The sequence below is a fragment of the Sminthopsis crassicaudata genome, chromosome 5 (genome assembly GCF_048593235.1).
Source record: "Sminthopsis crassicaudata isolate SCR6 chromosome 5, ASM4859323v1, whole genome shotgun sequence".
Classification (NCBI taxonomy): domain Eukaryota; kingdom Metazoa; phylum Chordata; class Mammalia; order Dasyuromorphia; family Dasyuridae; genus Sminthopsis; species Sminthopsis crassicaudata.
In genome coordinates this window covers 70,669,930-70,689,967 of record NC_133621.1, presented here as the reverse complement: position 1 = coordinate 70,689,967, position 20,038 = coordinate 70,669,930, and the positions used below count along the sequence as shown (strand labels likewise).

The 20,038-nt window shown below is 37.6% G+C and overlaps 1 protein-coding gene across 2 annotated transcripts in view; it reads right to left on the bottom strand.

Moving 5' to 3' along the window:
• The window catches only part of CCNY (cyclin Y), a 256,186-nt gene extending 236,635 nt beyond the window's left edge, over positions 1-19,551 (bottom strand). The window contains exon 1 of one of the 2 annotated variants that reach the window (XM_074267117.1): positions 19,000-19,551. In XM_074267117.1, the coding sequence (XP_074123218.1) occupies positions 19,000-19,153 (154 nt within the window). In that variant the 5' untranslated portion in view covers positions 19,154-19,551. Of the gene's footprint in view, positions 1-8,934; positions 9,296-18,999 lie in introns of those variants that run through there. The other variant, XM_074267123.1, reaches the window with a different exon arrangement.
• Between the last annotated feature and the right edge of the window lie 487 nt (positions 19,552-20,038).

The following is a 20,038-nucleotide window of genomic DNA, read 5'->3' as shown; positions in this document are numbered from 1 at the left end:
TCCAACTCTATTAGGAATGTCATAGTCTACCTCCTACCCTTAAGATCTCATGTCCCACTGATGATTATGCCTCTCTCCACCTCTAATCTCATATTTCCAGCCCTTCCTAAGTAAGGCTTTTTCCTCCTTCCTGACCAAGAGGGCCCAAAGGAAGCTGTTCAGTACCCAGAACCCATGATATGTTCCAACTCTACCATATAAATCAAAACAATTCACTTGCTCAGCTACTTTAAAACACAGCTATTTAAGAACAGAGGGAATCAGGTAATAGTAATGTGCCAATCAATAAATATTTATTATGCTTGGCACTTTGCTAGGCAATGAGGATGCAGGCAAAAATAAAATAGTCCCTGCCTCCAAGGAGTTTGTATTCTACTCAACATCAGTTTCAAATCAAGCCTGGATTATGTAGCTCTATATCTAATTTTTTTTTTAATTAGATCAGTCACCGAAAAATACCTATCATTTATTTCCCAGCATTTACAAATATTGCCCTTGCTTTCAAGGCTATCCACAACTACACATCCTCTCTTTTCTCAGTACTTTTCCTCCACTTGCTTATTTTAGTTAAACTTCAAACATCTTCCTTCTTTTTGCCTATTTCCATCAAATACACTCTTTTGAGACATACTGTCTAGAATTATTTCATGTCTAAGATGTTTCCACACAGCCTTCCTTTAAGCCTTACCCTTAGAAGATTAATGAGTAAGCAACAGAAGAAAAAGGACAAATCAGTCATCTTGATTCCTAATCCCACTCTATCCTTCAAAATTATGTAACTAATTTTTGTTTTTGTTGGCAATGAACTTTAAGGTGAGCTTCCAGAAGGAACGAACTATTTACATGATAACTTCCCAACAGAAACACTCAATAAAAAATACATGACCAACAAATCATTTATTCCAATAAGTATTTCTGTATCCAAAAGGCAAAAGGGTTTACTGCTACATTTCAAGTAAATTTCATGCTCACATACAATTTTAACAAAAAGGCTTGTGAGATCTCTTACAATAAAGTTTTTATTAGATATTGTTTTTTAGCTGAAAAAAAAAAAAGCTCACCATATGTCATTTGTTTTTTGTGGAGAGAGCACAGGTTTAGAATTAAAAGACCTGAGTTCAAATCCCCATGAATTACACTTGATGTTCTCTGGCTTCATTATCCTATTCTGTAAAATGAGGTTTGACAAGCTCTTTTTGATTGTCCTTCCCATCTCTTTAAGTTCTAGGTTTTTACCCATTATCCTACCAAATTTCTCCCCTTTCTGTCAGGGTTAAGCTAGACATCTCCCCCATTCACAAAGGCTCCTCACATAAATGTTCTCATGCCACTGGATGGGGAGGGATGTGAAGAGGAAAACACCAGGTAGTTACTCATGAGAAAATTAGAACTTTCATGATCTATCTGACTTGTCAGTCCTAAAAGAGCTCAGGGAACTTGATTCTAGAGCAAAGCTTCTTTTTTTTTTTTTCAATTTTTTAATAGTATTCCAGTTTCCCAAATATATGCAGAGGTAATTTTCAACATTCATATTTGGAAAAAACTCTGTATTCCAAATTTCTCTCACTCCCTCCTCCCTAAGACAGCAAGCAATCTGAGATAAATTAAATATGTGCAATATTTTAAAACATATTTCCATACTTGTCATGTTATGTAAGAAAAATCAGACCAAAACAGGGGGGACAGCTAGGTGGCGCAATGGATGGAGCACCAGCACTGAAGTCAGGAGGATCTGAGTTCAAATCTAGCCTCAGACATTTAACACTTCCTGGTTGTGTGACCCTGGGCAAGTCACTTAACTCCAGCCTCAGGGGGGGAAAAAATTAATAATAATAATAGTCAGAACAAAGGAGAAACAAACACAAGAATGAAAAAAAAATTGAAAATAGTATGCTTTGATCCACATTCAGTCTCCACAGTCCTCTCTCTGGATGCAGATGGCTCTTTCCATCAAAAGTCTATTAGAACTGGCCCACATCACATTTTTGAGAAAAGCCATGTCCATCACAGTTGATCATCATACCATCTTGTTACTTGGTTTTATTCACTTTACTCAGTTTTATTCACTTTACTCAGTTCATGTAGCTCTTTCCAGGAGCTCTTAAACTGTGGGTTATGACCCAATATGAGGTCACGTAACTGAATGGGGGGGGGTCATAAAATTATGATTTATTATTGGTAAATGTTTGATTTGTATGCACCTATGCACCTAGGGTCAGTTAAAAATTTCTCAGGTAAAATAGGATTGCTAGTGGAAAAAGTTTAAGAAGTCCTATTCTAAAAGACCTACTCCAGATTACTAGTAGGCCTCTGCCTGTCCTTCCTCTTCCTCCCTCACTTTCCCTTTCCCCTCTCTTCTCTCTTTCTCTCTCCCTCTCACTTTCTTCTCTCTCTTTCTCTCCTTTCCCGTTTTCTCTCTGTCTCTCTCACTCTCTGTCTCTGTCTCTGTGTGTCTGTTTCTCTCTGTCTGTCTCCCTTTCTCTCTCATTCTTTCTGTCTTGTCTCTGTCTCTGTCTCTGTGTCTCTCTTTCTCTGTCTCTGTGTCTCTGTGTCTTTCTTCCCTACCTTCCCCACCCCCTAGAAAGACAACATATTTACAGCATTCAGCTTTCACAGACTAAGGACTGCCACCAACTTCACAAATCCATCCTATGGTGCTAAGCCAAAAAAAAAAAAAAACCTTGAATTACACAAGCTAAAATATAATTACAAGGGAATATACCAAAGACAGGGAAACAACAAATATTCACATAAATATTGCAACTAATTTTTTAAAAGAGTAGTTTTCTTACCTTTAAACTTTCCTCCAAATAGTTAACACTAAAAGGGACTTTGATATAATTAATGCAGTTCTCTGGCTAGGCCCTTTTAGACTTTGCTTCTACCAGGAAATATTAGAAGCTAGCCATTCAAACTGTTAAATATAGAAGTTCATTCCTTGCAAAAACGGGAATCAGACAGACTTACATTTATTTTAAGAAATAAATAACCCTTAGATCTCTCCCTCAACATGAAGCATAAGTAAGATGGAGAGCACAGTCACACTAAGTGCCACAGAAATGCTGCTCACTGCTCCTTCAACCACTAAACACAAAGAGGTGCCACATGTATTAAAACTTCTGTTCAACAATGGCCAACCTAACAGGAGAAAGAAAATGCTGTGGGCAAACAAAAGGAGATGAAGCCATAGCAAGTATCAAATTATCCATGCAAAGCATCAAAAATAATGCTTACTGTCTAAGAATACAAACCAGATAAATCTCCAAATGTGAAATTTCCAAACCTGCAAACTGACAACTATTTCAATCATATGGACTTAGTAGGATCTTAGCAAAAACAGGAGGAAGAGCACTTAAGCTATCGTAAGAATGAGACTCTTGAATCCAGGCCCAGACACCAATAAGTTCCAGAAATCTCAAGGCTACACAAGTCCCTACCAAAATCCAACATAGAAGTGATATTTATAAGTTATATGCCTTTTCCCACTCCTGTGCAGAGGTGACTTTTCCAAGAGTGAGGTGTATGGCATATGTCAGATTTTTTCCCCTCATAATGTTCCTTTATTTTGTCAGAAAAAAATATATTCTATTTCAAGGAATGGCTTTCTGGAAGAAGGGAGAGATATAATATAGGCAATATAAAAACAAAGTATATAAATTAAAGAACACTTTAAATCAAGAAATAAATAAATCACAAAGAAATACCCCAGGAGGGGAAAAGGACAGGCTGAATCCTAAACCACTTTTCGAATTTTTCCTTGCTAATTTTTGTTAGTCATATATTAGATAATCCAAATCTCTCTTGATGATCTAATCAGCCCCCATATGTTTAAAAAAAAATCATCTCTGTCTAGATATCTCTGCATATATACCAAATCATCCTCAGCTGCAGTCTCCTATCACCTACTTACTATTGGAAACCTCCACAGGGATGTTGCATAACATCTCAAACTTGACAAATCAAAAACAAATTCTATAACCTTCTCATATACACACATAAAACCCACCCCATTCCAAATGTTTTACTTCTTTTAAGATTACCACCATTACTCTATAGGTCTGCAACTTCAAAGTCATCTTCAACTCTTTACTCTCCCTCATCCTATTATCAACTGATTATTGTCAACTCTACAACTCTTACTTTTTTTTTTCTTCTCTATACTCAGAAGTCACAACCCTAATTCAAGCCCTTCCTCACCTCTCACTTCAAAAGTTGCAATAACCTCCTAATGAAGATCCCTGCTTCTAGCATCTCCTTTCTCTATAAACAATCCACTACAGAGCTGCTAACATGATTTTTTTCTAAAGCACAGATCTTACTATATCACTCAAAAATCTTGAATGATTCCCTATCAGTTCTCTAACAAAATACAAACCCTTCAACTTAGAATTTTAAACTCTTCAAAATCTGGTTCTAAATTACCTTTCCAGACTTCTCCCATATCTTTCCTGTTTATGTCCTCCTTGTTCCAGAAAAACATACCTATTTGCTATTTGCCCACCCATAATATTACCCAAAAATGCTTAGTTCTTTCACAAGCTTTCCTCCAATACGAGAAAGCATTACGTCCTCCTTTTCTTTCTAAGCTCAGCTTAAACAACATGTCTTCTCAAATCTGTTAGTGCTCTCTCCCTCAATGAACTTTCTTGTAAATACTCAACTGCACTCCTCATAGAATATAAACTTTTTCAAGGAAGGTATTTTATTCATTTTTTTCATGCCCCCAGTGCCTTGCATAGAGGGAGTTTAACAAGTACTTGCTGAACTTACAGCATTTTCTTCCTTGTAGCTTCCACTAATTCCATCATTAGCTTCTGGATGATGAAAATCCCCCCAATCTCATAGACCTGCTTTGACTAAAAAGATAAAACTGTATTAAAAGGAAAAGAGGTCTCAGAAAAATAAAATGGCAAGCTTATGAAGTTAACAAAAGAACTTTTCTTTTCCTTAACACTGTATTACTCTGTCCATCAGGCAAACCAAGTTATCCTTTCAACTTCCCTTGTAAAAGCAGGAAGTTACAGTGTTACAAGGTAGTTACAGTGGTTATGGAAATAGAAATGCCCTTCCTACTGCTAAGATTTAATACACACCCAATACTTGACAGCCAGCTGCTAATCAATGCCTTTGGGATATAAAAAGTTATATTCCTAGATGAGAAGAAAGTATCCAACAGGAAAAAAGACATTTCTCAATAACAATAATGCACATAAAACACTAAACAAATTTTAGTAAACTAATTAAACTTCTTTTTAGCAGGAAAGAAAAAGACACTGATAAGGAAAGTTAACAGGTTATCATAGAAAGAACACTAAATCTGGAATAAAAGGACCATTTGATCTCAACTTTGCCATGTACTATACCCATGCATGATCTTAGTCTTTGTATTGTCATCTATAAAATGAGTGCATTTACACTGGAGAGATACCTAAAGTTCCTACTTTTAGCAATAAAGCCTGTGATCTTATCTCAATCTAGGCATTAGCTCTCACACAGTAATACTATGAAATTAGTTGAGATTACTATGAGAATGTATTTCACAAAAGGTAATAGATTAACAAGAACAAGAAAGTTCCTTGTAAAAAAATTTTAAAAGGGGGAAAAAACTTTTCATACCTTTACTTTTCCTATTCTCCCAAAAAAAGACAGACATCCATCTAGGGTAATGACTTCATGTTTAATTTGTTAGATTTTCAACAATATGGAGTCATAAGAATTAATTTGGAACTAGAAGGGAACTTAAAGCCCATTTAATCCAACTTTCTCATTTTCAGATGACTATGGAGAGTAAGTGATCTATCTGCCTGCGGCAAATAATACAGGCACAAAATGGCAGGTCTGGGAATCAAACTTATATTCCCTCAATTCTAAATCCAGAAATCCTTCTAATGCACTAAAATATGACTTAATACATCATATATAAATTCTAATTTGAGGAAATCATACTTATTCACAAGTAGAGAATTAATGGGTATAATGAAAAGCATCTTGAGCTTGGAGGCTGAAGGACTGGTTTCAGTTGCAACTTCACTACTGACCTCACAGAGGAATACAGAGGCAAACTGCTTTGTAACACAAAATCAGTCAAATCAAATCAATAAGCATTTATTAAATGCCTACTTTGTGCCAGGCACTGTACTGGTGCTAGCAATACAAAGAAAAACAAAATCACGCCTGCTCTTAAGGAGTCCTAAGGATAACAGACAAACAACTATATACAAACAGGTTATATGCAGGATGCATTGGAAATTCATCTGAGAAGGAAGGCAACATTAAGGAAGCTAAATATAAAAGTGCTATACTAATGCCGGCACCATCATTATTATCCTTAAACACTGGTAGGATCAAGAACAGGTGCCTCTAAATCTCATCATCCAAATTTTCTTATTCCATTCTCTCTAACAAGCTAATAAAATATTACATCAAGAAGACAGATACAAATGCTATCACACATCTGCAATGCAATGCCCATTGTATCTTCTCAAAAAAAGCAGCAGCCAGTTATTATATATACAGATATCTAGCACATAACCCTGACAAGGAAAGCACTCTCATCTACCATACCAAACAAAGAGCTATCATACATAGATGTCCTAAAGTTGAGAAGAGCAAGAAAGAAGCATGCTTAAGTTTGGAAAATATAATGCAGAATATATAACTACTAACCAATATGCCTACTTTCTAACCTCTATAAAATATTTAGCAGAAAGAGGGAGAGGAGGAGAGAGAGACAGATAGAAGAGAGGGCTACTGTGTGACACAATGGATAGAGTGCTGGACCTGGAATCAGGAGGATTCATCTTTTTGAGTTCAAATCCAGCCTTAGACACACTATGTGATCCTGGGTAAAAAATGGCAAACTACTCCAGTAACTTTGCCAAGAAAACCTCAAATAGGATCAGGGAGTGTCAGACATGACTGAAAAAGACAAAACAACAATTATATATAAAGAGATGTATAGATATATACATGTATATCCTCCCCTCTTGTAACATTTCTTTATGACTTATAATAATATATTTTTAAAATATTTTATTGATATCTTTTACATGTATATATGTATGTGAACAACTTTGAATAAAATATGATGGAAATAGGTAGTTTTTCATAGAAAACTCTCTATAACCCATTGCATCTTTAATCATACAACTTACTGAAAGATTTAGGGAATAATGGATGCTATCACATATATTGTTTATCATTTTTTAAAATATTTCATTCAATAAATCAAAAAGCTCCACTGTCCTTAAAAGCTTTCATCTTACAAAGCATCCTCCATGCATTTTTAAATTATGGAGGTACTCCTCTATCCATGCTTATTGGCAGATAACTATGCTGATTACTTCAGGTCAAGGAATCTGTTGGAGACTACTAAGTTAAATCTACAGTCACCTCAAAGAGTCTGACCTAACTTTCCACACATTAAAAACTAAGTGGATGAAGAATGTTTATTGCAATTTTGATATGCAGTTGGATAGACAGCTCATAATGCCTGTGTGTGGATGTATAAGTGTGTATGTGTGAAGGAAAGGGGCAAAATATTATAGAAAGACAGTGAGCTGGACACAGAATTAAACAGATAGAAGAACACAGGTTAGGTCATCCAGTAAATTACCCAGCACTTTCTAGTGGCTGCAACTTTTCCCCAAAATAATATCCCATCTTTATGATGCAAGTATTCTTCAAGTAAATTGCAGGTCCAGTCAAAAGTCAATGGAGAGATATACAGGGAGTATAAATAGGCTACAATCTATTTTCAATGTTAAATGTTAAACTATGACAAAAAAAGAAATAAAATATGTCATCAAACAGCCATATATATGATTGTGAAAGAAAGTGAACATGGAAAGAACAAGGGATACACTATCAACAACCACATGCCACACTGATACTCATGTAATGCTAGGGGACATTAAAGAAGGTGTCCAATGAATTCCATATTTATAAAACACAGATTTATGCAAAGCTATGGACAAGGGTCAAATAGAATGACAAAGTAGGAATGGATTGCAATCATATAGAGGAAATTCATGTATCTAGCAAAATGAAATATAACAGACCTACTAAGAATTATTGAAGTATTACAAAAATAATTAAGTGAGCTGTAACCATTAAATAATGAACATGTTGATCACACCAACATGCCAAAAGTTCTATCTTTTAAAATAATCACCACAAGAGAATGTATAATTATTCCATCAAAATTCCCATTTATCTAATTATGTCCAGAATTCTTTTATTTTAATTGACTCCATTTCCATTCTTTAGCAAGCACAGAGATCTACTACAGATAGACTTGTCTTAATCTGACATTTTGGAAGAAAAGAGATTTTACAGTGGCTTGGGTTTACTCAATCCCTAGAATGACCCTGCTCCCACATTTGCTGGACAGAGTCTTTCCAGGCAAAAACTTACTGATATGAACAAAGCTAATGAGGCTGCCTGTTTTCAGAATGGGAGACTGACAAATCCACCCCGGATCTGACTTGAAATAACTCTTTTCTTCCAATGAGCTAAAAGGAAAAGATGAATGACCCTTGTCCAAACTGGAAACATCAAGCTGGAAAGGTGGATTGTTTTGGGGATTTTTTTTCCACTGTTTCCCCTATTAATATGAATCTGATCTATATTGAGCAGTACCTCCCAAAAGAAATGACACCAGGAGGAATACCAATCAAACCTCACAACCTCTACTTTAAAAAAAAAAATTCTTTTTTAAACTAACACTTTAATTTTATTGAATACTAATGTTGATTTGTCATTCAGGAATCTATTCTTTTAAAAACCTGGATGTAGCTGCCTCAGAAGTGCAAACACTGAAACTGCCAAGAATACAGTTACTAGTGTCGTGGCTTACAAAGTAGAGGGGGAAATTCCAAGGAGCTCCCTTATGCCTCCACTGACAATGAAGGGAGTGATTACTCACAAACTTACCCCTGCTTCAGTTGCATAGTTCCATGCTGTTACTTTGGAAACATGCAACACAAACAGCTCAGCAGTGCTGGTAGCAACTTTATTTCTTTTCCAATCTCTACTTAAAACACCCCTTTTGAAAGATCCAGAATGAGAATTCTAGTTTTTCTTCCTGAGACAGTTTGAATTCTGGATTCAAATTCAAAGAAGTCTAGTTCCAATGCCTCTCTCTATTAACCATACAGTCCAGTGCCAGATAATCTTCCAAGGCTATAAGTTATGCATATATGGGCAGATCTCCATCACTGACAGGCATTTCCACATCAGAAGTTCCCTACACCCATGAAATCTTAGGTTCAAACAACAATAACAAAATTTGAAACGTTAGTAAATTTGAACATTTGAAGAGTTCTTCTCCTCTTACTCTAAACAAATGAACTGATTTTATTTTCTAGATAGATTTTGAAATGTAACTGATATTTAACAGTACACATAAATTAACGTGCTATGTTAATACAACCACAATTTTCATCTGTATATGTATTAGGTTAAAAATTACCACAGCTTTCTAACTTGTGGAACTAAGATAATATGTATCAAAAACTTATTGGAGTTGGAGCCCTCCCTCAATTACTCAAGATTTAGAGAAGTCTCCTACCTAGGGAAAAAAAAAATTTTTAAACCAACAACCAGGAGGGGCTCCCATCTGTGGGAAAATGTCTGGCTATACTAAAACTGAGACAGCCTTAGATGAGACAAATTACACAGCATTCCAAACTGATTAGACAGTACAATAAGTGAAAGCTTCCTCCCACCCCCTTCAGAAACCTAACAACACAAAAATGAAACCAACAGTTAAAAAAAAAAAAAAAATTAAAAAAAAGGTTTTTTTAGCCCGGGACTCGCCCAGACTGCTTATATTTTTAAACTTGGTTGGCACTCCTGGATGGAGGTAAAACAAGAATGAATTCCTTGATCTACTTGTAAAAAAAATCAAATTTTTAAGGTAAGAGTAAGTTCACCATGATATATTTGACATTAACCCATAATTAAGGTTAAGCCATCCCTTCCTTGACAAATACTTTTTTTTTTTCCTTTCCTATTAACCTAAAACCTGAAATACTCTTTGTGCTACCTGGTTCTAATGACCAAGAGGTGTCAAACAAAAGATTAAAAAAAAAAAGATTTGTTCATTAAAATCAATTAAACTTGAAAATTCCAAATATTTACTGACAATACATAAATACTTTTTGATTCAGCTATACCACTCTAGTCCTACATCTGAAAAACATCAAAAGAGGAAAAGGTCCTATGTATGCAAAAATATTTATAGCAGTAATTTTTGTGGTTTCAAAAAAAAACTGGGAATTAAGAGAATGTTTAACAATTAAGGAACAGCTGAATAAGCTGTGTCATATGAATGTGATAGAGCACTGTACTGTGAGAAATAAGGAAGCAGATGATTTCAAGAACAAACAAAAAGACTAGTTTGAACTGATGCAAAGAGAAGTGAGCAGAACCAAAAGAAAAATTTATACCCAAACATCAACATCACAAAACCCAGTAATTGTTAAGACTTATAAATTGATGAAGAATGACATCAGAAGAGCCAGAAGAATGATTTATACAATATAAATAATGCTGTAAAAAATGTTAAAAGCTATAAAACTTATAATCTATTCAATGATAATCCATGATTTCAGAGGACCAATGATGAGCTATACTATCTACTTCCTAACAAAAAGGTACTAAATTCAGAGCACAGAATGATATGTATCTTTTTTGAACACAGACAATGAGGGAATTTATTTTGCTCAACTATGAATATCTATTGTAAGGGATTTGTTTTCCCGTTTTTTCTTCCAATGCAATTAATATGGGAGGGGAAGAAATGACATTTCTGTTCAATAAAAAAATAAAATGTGGGAGTTTGGGAGAGAGGGATATGTGAAATTTACATTTCTACTTCCCCAACTGGCTCTCAGCATTCAATTCTTTTGGTTGAATTCCCCCAAAATTAAGTCAGGTCAGATCACTTTGGTAGAAAGGTGGAGCAGTCCACAAAATGACTCAGCCTACATTCCTCCTAGTAAGAAAAGAGTAAACTGAATAAATCCAATACTAGGAAACTTGTTTACCACAAAAGCTGGATGAAGTCCCTGGTAAGAACACTAAGGCCCAACTTAAACTGGAAAGCAAAAATCTCTAAATAGAAATTTTTCCAATATAACAATCCTGAGGTCATAACATTGTCTCAAGGGGATGGATTCTATGGACATACCCCTGGACTCCAATTCATTTACTATCTGTGATCCTTATATCCAAGATATTGTACCCTTAGAGTCCAAGACTATCAGACCTACAGGACTACCTTATGAAAATAAACTACCAATATCCCTTTAGCCAATAAATCACTTTGAAAAATAGTCCATAGTTAAGGTCTGCCCATGAAGCACTGAAAAGTTAACACAAGACTGACATTCCATAAAAAGAGTTCAACAGAGATTTATTAGAGTTACTGGCTAGAGAGGCCATAGGGACCTGATTTGAATTGAGAGTGATAATTTACTCTAACATAACAACAAATACTTAGGATTTAAATAAATAAATAAATAAATAAATAAATAAAGGCATCCTATAGCCCCACCAAAAAGGAATCTGCCTTTTCATGCACAGATGCCCCCAAATTGACATTTTTACACATTCACTCTTGCAGGGCTAGACTTGATGGTTTCAATTTCCATGGGTTTCCTGCAAATCACTTTTTGTTTGCACTCTCAAGCCTCTCTTTGGTTTCATTTTCAGAACACAGTCTTAACTGTTACCTCTCCGACTGACATGAAAGAACCAAGTTCTAAGTGGCTTCCCACCTGAAGCTCTCCCCTTTAATACCCTATAACACAGTCCTTATTATAGATTCAGAGACAATCCTTCATAAAGACCTTAAATTATTGCTGTAAGACAAGACCCAAACCTCTTCCAAGAAGTAGCAGGGGTTTTGACTCATCTGAATTTACCACATTTTCCGTATACTTTTAATTCAACTCAATATGGCAAGCACTTATGCACAGGCAGCATTCTGGGTAGAGGGGACAAGCGGGAAAGAAGCAAAGAAGGAAGAGGGAGAAGAGGTGGGGAAGGAAGGAAAAGGGAAAGATAGGAGGAAGGAGAGTAAAGAAAAAAGAAGAGAGAGAAGGAGGGATGAGAAGAGAAGGAGGGAGACATAGAGACAGAGACAGGAGAGAGAGAGAGAGAGAGAGAGAGAGAGAGAGAGAGAGAGAGAGAGAGAGAGAGAGAGAGAGAGTCCATGCCTTCAAGAGACTTACATTCTAGATACATGTACTCTGAATACATACAAATAAACAAAAAACACATATATAAAGTCATTTGGAAGGGAGAGGAGAATCCTAGCTGCAAGAGAAGTAGGAAAAGGTGTTGTCCCTTAGGCTGCTCTTGAGCTCAACCTCAAAATAAACCATAGATTCCCCAAAGCAGAGGTGAGGAGAGAGTGTCCCTTGGCTAAGGCAGTCAGTCTTGTGCTGGCTCAGTCACTAGAAGGGAATCTCTCTATGTTACCTCACCACCCAATAAAAAAGGCAGGGAAGCTAAGTCTCAGAGTCATATCCACCAAAAAATCATTTAGTTTTTATTTGGTTGGTTGGTTAATTGAATTTTTTTTGCATTTTTAAAAATTTTAAACTTAAATATAAAATGAGATTAAAAAAAAAAAAACCATCACGTACACAGCAGATAAGAAAGGATTCATTATAAAACAATAGGTATTCCTTTGAAGAAAACCTATATAATAAATACTACACATTGTTTTCAAAGGTGCCCAGCTTTTCTTTGCTTCCTTGTTTATTTTCCTTTCCTGTTGTGAACTTTTTTCCTTTACCTTTTTTATATGTCTTTCTTCCTTTTTTCCCCCAAATAAGGCTACAATTAAACATGGAGATACACACACACACACACACACACACATATATACATATATATAAACACATACACATACACTTAATACACATATATGTAAGACTATACTATACGTAATTCCTATCTGCTATTTCTCTGTACACAGATAACATCTTCTTTCATAAGTCCAAGTCTTTCCATGTTTTTCTAAATCAACCAGTTCATTATTTCCTACATCACACCAATCACATCCTGTCTGAAAGTTTTCCCTCCAATTTTCTGCATTCCTTCTATTTTTGGCCACATAGGTTTTATTTACACAAGAAAATTTTAATTTAAAATAATCAAAATCATTTTTTTTTACATTTCAGCAATGCTCTCCTTTATAATATAGTTTAAGATCTGATGTTGAATCTACTTCCTCTACATCTTTTTCTCTTAGTTTCTTTGAAGTTCCCAACCTTTTGTTGTTCCAGAGGAACTTTGTTATTATTTCTTCTAACTCAGTAAAATAATTTTCAGTAAGTTAATTGGGGTGACACTGAATAAATTAGTTAGGTAAAAGTGTCATTTAAAAAATTATATTGGCTTTACCTACCCATGAACAATAAACATTAGTTTAGTTACTTAGACCTGAATTATTTATGTAAAAAGTAGTTTATGCTTATGTTCATATAGTTCTTGTATCTGTTTTAGCTGGAACATGCTCAAGTATTTAAAGTCATCTAGTTATTAATCTGAGCAGCTAGTCAGGTTTATTCCTCCAGATCCTCCACAGAGTCTTTCACATAATAGAGCCTCGCTAAGCATTTGCGCAATAAAAGCACAACTCAAAGACAGGGCCACAGCTACAACTGAGACTTTAAACAGGACGACCAGGCCCCATTCAAGCAGCAAATGGAAGGTTTCTGTTCTTTATTTCTTATTCTAACATTGTATGAAATTCATGGTAACATAAGTGAGCAAGAGATGGAACTGAATGGAATTGCAAGAAAATGAGGAAATCCAACACTTAGACTTACAACAATTACCAATTATTTTAGAGCTATGGATCTTAGAAAACATCCAGTTTCTTTTAACAGATGAGGATCCACAAGCAGAAAGATCAAGTAACTTATCCAACTCCACAGGGCTGTTTATTGGGGTGGAAGATGGGGAAGGGGACAGATTTAGAAGTCTTTACAATCCAGATCTCCAGACTCTCAGCTCAGCCCTGTGTGCCATTAGAACTCAAAAAGAAGCCTCCGTTCCTTTTGCTGCAAGCTAAATATACCGAATCTCTTCCTAAGACAAAGGTTCATACAATTTGCTGCTTTGAGACATCATCAGGAAGTACATTCAACTTCTGGCAACAAGGCTTCAAAAATTTCCAGCAAGTTTTTTTTTTTTTTTTTTTTTTTTTAGGTGAACAGCACTAAAAACATAATTTTTATAAAAACATAAAATAAGGGCCTCTTTTCTGCTTTTCCCCCCTCCAAATTTTACATACATTTAGCTATCAGAAGACTCCTTGTAAGAAGGCAAAAAGCCCATCTTCTTAAAACTGTGGTTCACAACCCCATTATTGGTTTCATAATTGAACGTGGAGGTGGTGAGATTATGATTTATTATCAGTAAATGTTTGATTGTATATATATCTATATACATGAGACTGTATAAAAATTCTCTGTAATGTGCTGTTGTCTCCAGAGACTGCTGATTGCTCTCTGGTCTAGAGGAGAAACTTAGTAAGAACCTAATATCTCATTAATTCTCATTAGCACTTAGTAAGAACCTAACATCTCTCAAGCAAAGTGCAGCAAGATAATTGTATAAATATGTATGCCTATATTGAATTTACATATATTTTATCATGTTTAACATATATTGGATTATTTGCCATCTAGGAGAGAGGAGAAATTGAACACAAGGTTTTGCAAGGGTCAGTGGTTAAAAAAAAAAATTATCCTTGCATATGCTTTGAAAATAAAAAAAAAAACTTCAATAAAAATGAAAAAGAAAAACAAGATTCAAAAAAAAAATTCTCAAGCAAAAACTGGAAAAAGTTTAAGAAACCTTCTTGAATTTAGAATTTCTCCAGGTTTTAGTTTTTTCCTAGGTCTTTAGTCCTTGGGGGAAAAAAAGATTTAAGCTATTATTTTGCCTTCTGTGGACCTCCATATCTTTCAAGAGTTTATATGGATCCATCCACACATACAGTATTAAATAGATAGATAGATAGATAGATAGATAGATAGATAGATAATCTCCATATCTATTGTTTCTATTATCTATTATTTCATCAGTATGGAAATTCCAGTCAAACAGACCTATTTGTTCTTCCCCCTACAGGATCTTCCATCTCTAACCTCTACTAAGGGAGATGGGCAATTGATCTGCCATTAATGGTCTTAGAGAGTTTCTCAGGCTTTTGAGGGGCTTAATGACATGCCCTCCACCCATAACTAGTGTGAGTCCTAGATAGAATTTTAATCCAGTTTTCCTGACTCCCCTGGCCAGCCCTCTCTCCAATAGCCCAACTGCCTTGCAAATATTCAGTCAAAAAGATAATGCTGAACTGCAAGCCAAGACATACTTCCAGCATGACAGCATGGTCTAAAGAGCAGAAGGCAGGAAGCCAAGAGGGCTAAGTTTTAATACCTCATCTCCCACTAACTAGCTGCATCACCCTGGGGATATGCTAGAAAGAGCATTTAATCAAGAGTTAAAACATCCCCTTCCTAGCTTTGCCTGACACTAAGTAGATATATGATTCACCACCATTCTGAGTCTCAGTTTCCAAATCTGTAAAATAAACAAATTGAACTAGATGACCTCAAAGGTCCCTTCTAGCTTTAAGAATTCTATTAAGAGTCATTCAAAGCCTTCTTTGTATCTCATCTGCAAAAGAAAAAAGAAAAAATACTTGCTCTGTCTCAGAAACATATAACAAGATTTTAAAATTCAAAGACAATTGTAAAGAAAGAAGCACTACACGAATACAAGTTGTTGTCATTATTATAATAACTAGAAAGGGATCCTTCTCTTTGAAGGGAGAATTATGAAAAATTCAAGCACACCAGCAGTTTGTGGTGGGAATTTTTTTTAACTTCAATATAAGCAGCTGTCCTATGAGAATCATCATGAATATTAGTACATATTAAACAGACAGAAGAAAGGAACACTGTTGGGGACACCACAAGAAACATATTTAATAAAGCAGACAAGGTTTCTGCTGGCTGCAGAGTTCTATACAATATACTAAAAATGATACATGGGTATATGTTTACTGTACATCACAAAGAAATGACCTACAGTATTCATTAAGCATTTATTCTCTAAACTTTTCTGAATTTCTCATTTCCTGTCACAAAGCTACCTCCCAAAACTCATATTCTCTGAATAGCAGTATTTGCTTTAAGAAAGCAGTTTTTGCTACTGCTAAAAGAAAAATGTTATTGCCTGGCTACTTCTGTTGACTACTGGTGGAATTCAAAAATGTTAACTCATCAGCTTCTGACTTTGAAAAGTGTTTGCCACAGTTGAATTCAGGAGTCAGGCCAAACTCTAACCCAATCCAAACAAACCAGTGGTCTTAACTTCTAACCTCCAGCTCTGAGGAAGGGGCAGGCAGCCTTGAAAGCTTGCAAGAGCTCAATGAAATGAGTAAATCCTGGAAGTATCACTTACTGAATCAGATTTTGGGAGAATGACAGAACATTGTTTAAGTAGTGAATTAGCATTTCTGGGATTAGAATGGCATCATCTGAAGAGTTTCAGCCAGGAATTATACAGTACTGCAGTGATGCTATCATTAAGGAAAAGTTTGATGCCAAATAACTGCTCCCATCCAGTCTGCCTTTCCCCTTGAAACAATAAAACTTTCTATAATCTACCTTACCATCATTCCCAAATTCTCAAAAACAAAATCCAGATACTTCCAAATATTCTTTCCCTCTCACCCTCCTCCACCTACCCAATTCCAGGAGACTTAACAACTGAAACCTCCACTCTAGCAAAAGAAAAAAACCATATGATACTGTTCTATTGTTCCTACAAAATCCTTCCAAGCTGTTGCACCAAAGAGCTGGTTACAATTACTTTTTTTTCCTATTTTCTTATTATAGGTATCTCTACATAATCAGCTTCTAAGAAATCAGACTCTTCTGTGTATTTGTTTAGGCAAATCTATCATTTAAGATTAAAAACCTCTACAAAATGTAGAGGTTCACATGAATCGCAAAAAAATTGTTTCCAAATATGGAATTATAGCCAAGTGAAAGAGATTGGATAATGGTCTTCTACAACAATCTCATAAATTTGGAAACAATGTGTGTGTGTGTCTGTGTGTGTTTCAACTTCAATACATATACAACCAAGGTCAAGAGAATTCAAGATTGAAATCTTAAAATCAAGGTATATTCTACAGACCTGAAGAAAGTTACCACTTCTAAGAATTAGATTATGTCAGTCTTACCACGTGATAGGAAAATAATCATTTCTTTTGTGCTGCTTACATTAGGTTTTCCACTGTCTAACTCTTGAGTCAATGCTCCATTCTCAAACAGACAGGAATTGGATTATTACAACAGAGAAAGTATACACTTTTGCCTCATCAGTACTTTCATTCATGCAAACACAAGGAACTTGTATAGAACAGTTAACAGGGCCAATCAAACAGAAAATTCTTGGCAAAACCAAATAATCAAGAAATTTCTGGTTACAAATTTTCTGCACTATTTTTACTTAAAATTTGCATTAAATCATAACCTCTTACTTTTTTTAGCTCCCCTGCTAAAAGTCAGGGCTAGCCATGATACAAAGAATAAAGCCAATGGTTAATCATTAAGAGGGGGCAACAATCAGGGCATTATTTCCTCCAACTTCTCCACTGCAAACCAAAACAGTGTGCCAACTACTCACAATTCCACAAACAGATAACATAATTCAATACATAAGCCTTTTCCTATGATATTATTTTGAGTAAAGTCATTATCTAATTTAATCCAAATCCTTCTCCTAATCTCCTAATATTCCCAAAAAAACTCCCCCCAAAAAAGGTATCTAATTTATACTTCTGGTATATACTGGCTGAAGAGAAAGATTTTGCTGCATTTTTTAAAAAGCATTTACCACATGGGGGGGGGGGGAGGATGGGAGGGGAGGATGAGGAGGGAATCCAGCAACTAACATGAAACCAGGTCAGGAAGGCTGGCAAGTGCAGCTCATTTTCAGTGTCTTCTTAGTTTGAGAGTACAACATACCAAGAGCCCAACTGTAGTCTAACTGCAAGGCAGTTTGCAGTAACTACAATTCCAAAATGGGAGTTGGCTACCCTCAGCTAACCCAACGTTTATACATTACTTTGGAGTAACAGAAATAGATTTCACTCAGAGCATATTCATTTTTCCAGCACCTTCATTCATCCCCTCCCCCCAAAAAATATATTGTAATTACCCAAGGATAAAAAAAAAAAAAAAAAGGCAAAAATTGACATCTCTAAGATTTGACAGCTCTCCCTTGTTTCATTTCTGAAGAAGACGGCGGGCTGGCTGTCCCCATGCCCACAGCCCGTCCATTCTGACCACGCTAAGGCAGCATCTCTGTCTAATAACAGGACTGTTCAACGAGGTATCAGGTCAGTAAAGTTTTTTTTTTTTTCTGCTACTCGCTGGTACAAACTTCAAAACACCCATCAGAGAGCTCCCCCAGAAACCCAGAACGCCAATTTCCAATTTATCAACACAACTCTTCGCACTAGAAACAGTTAAGAAACACTAAGTGATGTTGCCGAGGAGAGGGGGTGAAGCAAAGAATTAATATGAGGGGGGGGCGGGAATCAAAAAGGATGAACGAGAGGATGCAGAGTTGTCAAACAGTTGGGACCAGGAACCAAAACCCAGAAAGAAAGGGATGTTGGGAGCGATGTCCATCTTTAGCTTCATCCTTAAGATTTCGGGTCTGTCTCTAGAGACACGGGAGAGAAGTTCGAAGGGGAGGGAAGGAAGGCCAAAAGGGGGGGGGGGGAGACAGGTCCCCCCTTCTTATAATCACTCTCCACAACTGCCCACTAGGAGTTCTTGACCCCCTTTCCAGGGCACAGAGTCGGGAGCGCACCCACCCCCCGCCACGCCACACACACAACACAACACATCACAACACACACACACTTCTCGTTCCCCATCTAATACTCACCATCGATGTTCTCTCGGTCGCTGATGTGTTGCAGGTTGCAGCCTGTGTCCTCCCGGCTCAGCTCAGTGTCGGGCCGATAGGACTCCAGCCGGGAGTGGGCATTTCTCCTGAGCTTGGGGCTGGACGACACACAGCAAGACGTAGTGTTCCCCATCTTCACTGGCCTCCCCAATTCCTCCTCCCCTCGCTTTCTCCTTCTACCACTTCCCCAACCCCCTAGGGATAAGGGTGCAGGGGAACGGGGCGGGGGCAGAGGAGGGAAGGGATGGGGGGGAAGGGGTTGGGGACGGGGGAAGGGAGAGGGTGGGGGAGGGAAGAGGGGCGCGGGGTTCTGGCTCCCCGCCGCTGGGGATGCAAGCCGCAGCCCAGCTGCCCGGGTCAGCAGCTGCAGCAGCGGCGGCGGCGGCGGTGCCTAGCCATGGGCGGCGGAGGAGGAGACAACAACGGGGAGCCGGAGGAGGAGGCGGAGGGCCGAGAGGAGGAGGAGGCGGAGGAAGAGGAGGAAGAGGAGGCGGAGGCGGCTTCCCAGGCTGCCCCCTCGGTCGCACACGCTCGCAGCTCTCCCCTATGGCTCATCCAACCGGCTACTGCACGAATGCACGTCCTTGCTGGCCCCGCGGTGCGGTCGGGGAGGAAGACCCCGGCCTCTCTCTCACTCTCTGTCTCTCCCGCTCTCTCTCCCTCACTCTCTCTCACTCACTCACACACTCACACTCACACGCACTCTCACACACACACATGCACGCACGCACACTCACTCTCTCACACGCGCGCGCGCGTGTGGCTGCAGCGGTGGCGGCGCCTAAGTCATCCCGCCGCAGCCATGGCCCGGCCCGGGGCTGAGGCGCGCCTCCCGGCCTTGGCCCTCCCTCCGCCCGCGCTGGCCGAAGTCCGCGGCCGCGGCTGCGGGAGCAGCGGCAGGAGCCGGAGCAGGAGCGGCGGCCGCGGCGTCCCCGAGCTCCCTTTCGCAAAAGGTTCCGGTTCAAGGGGGTGGGAACCGGAGCCGCCGGGCAGCCGGGCCGCGGAGCCTAAGTGCGCG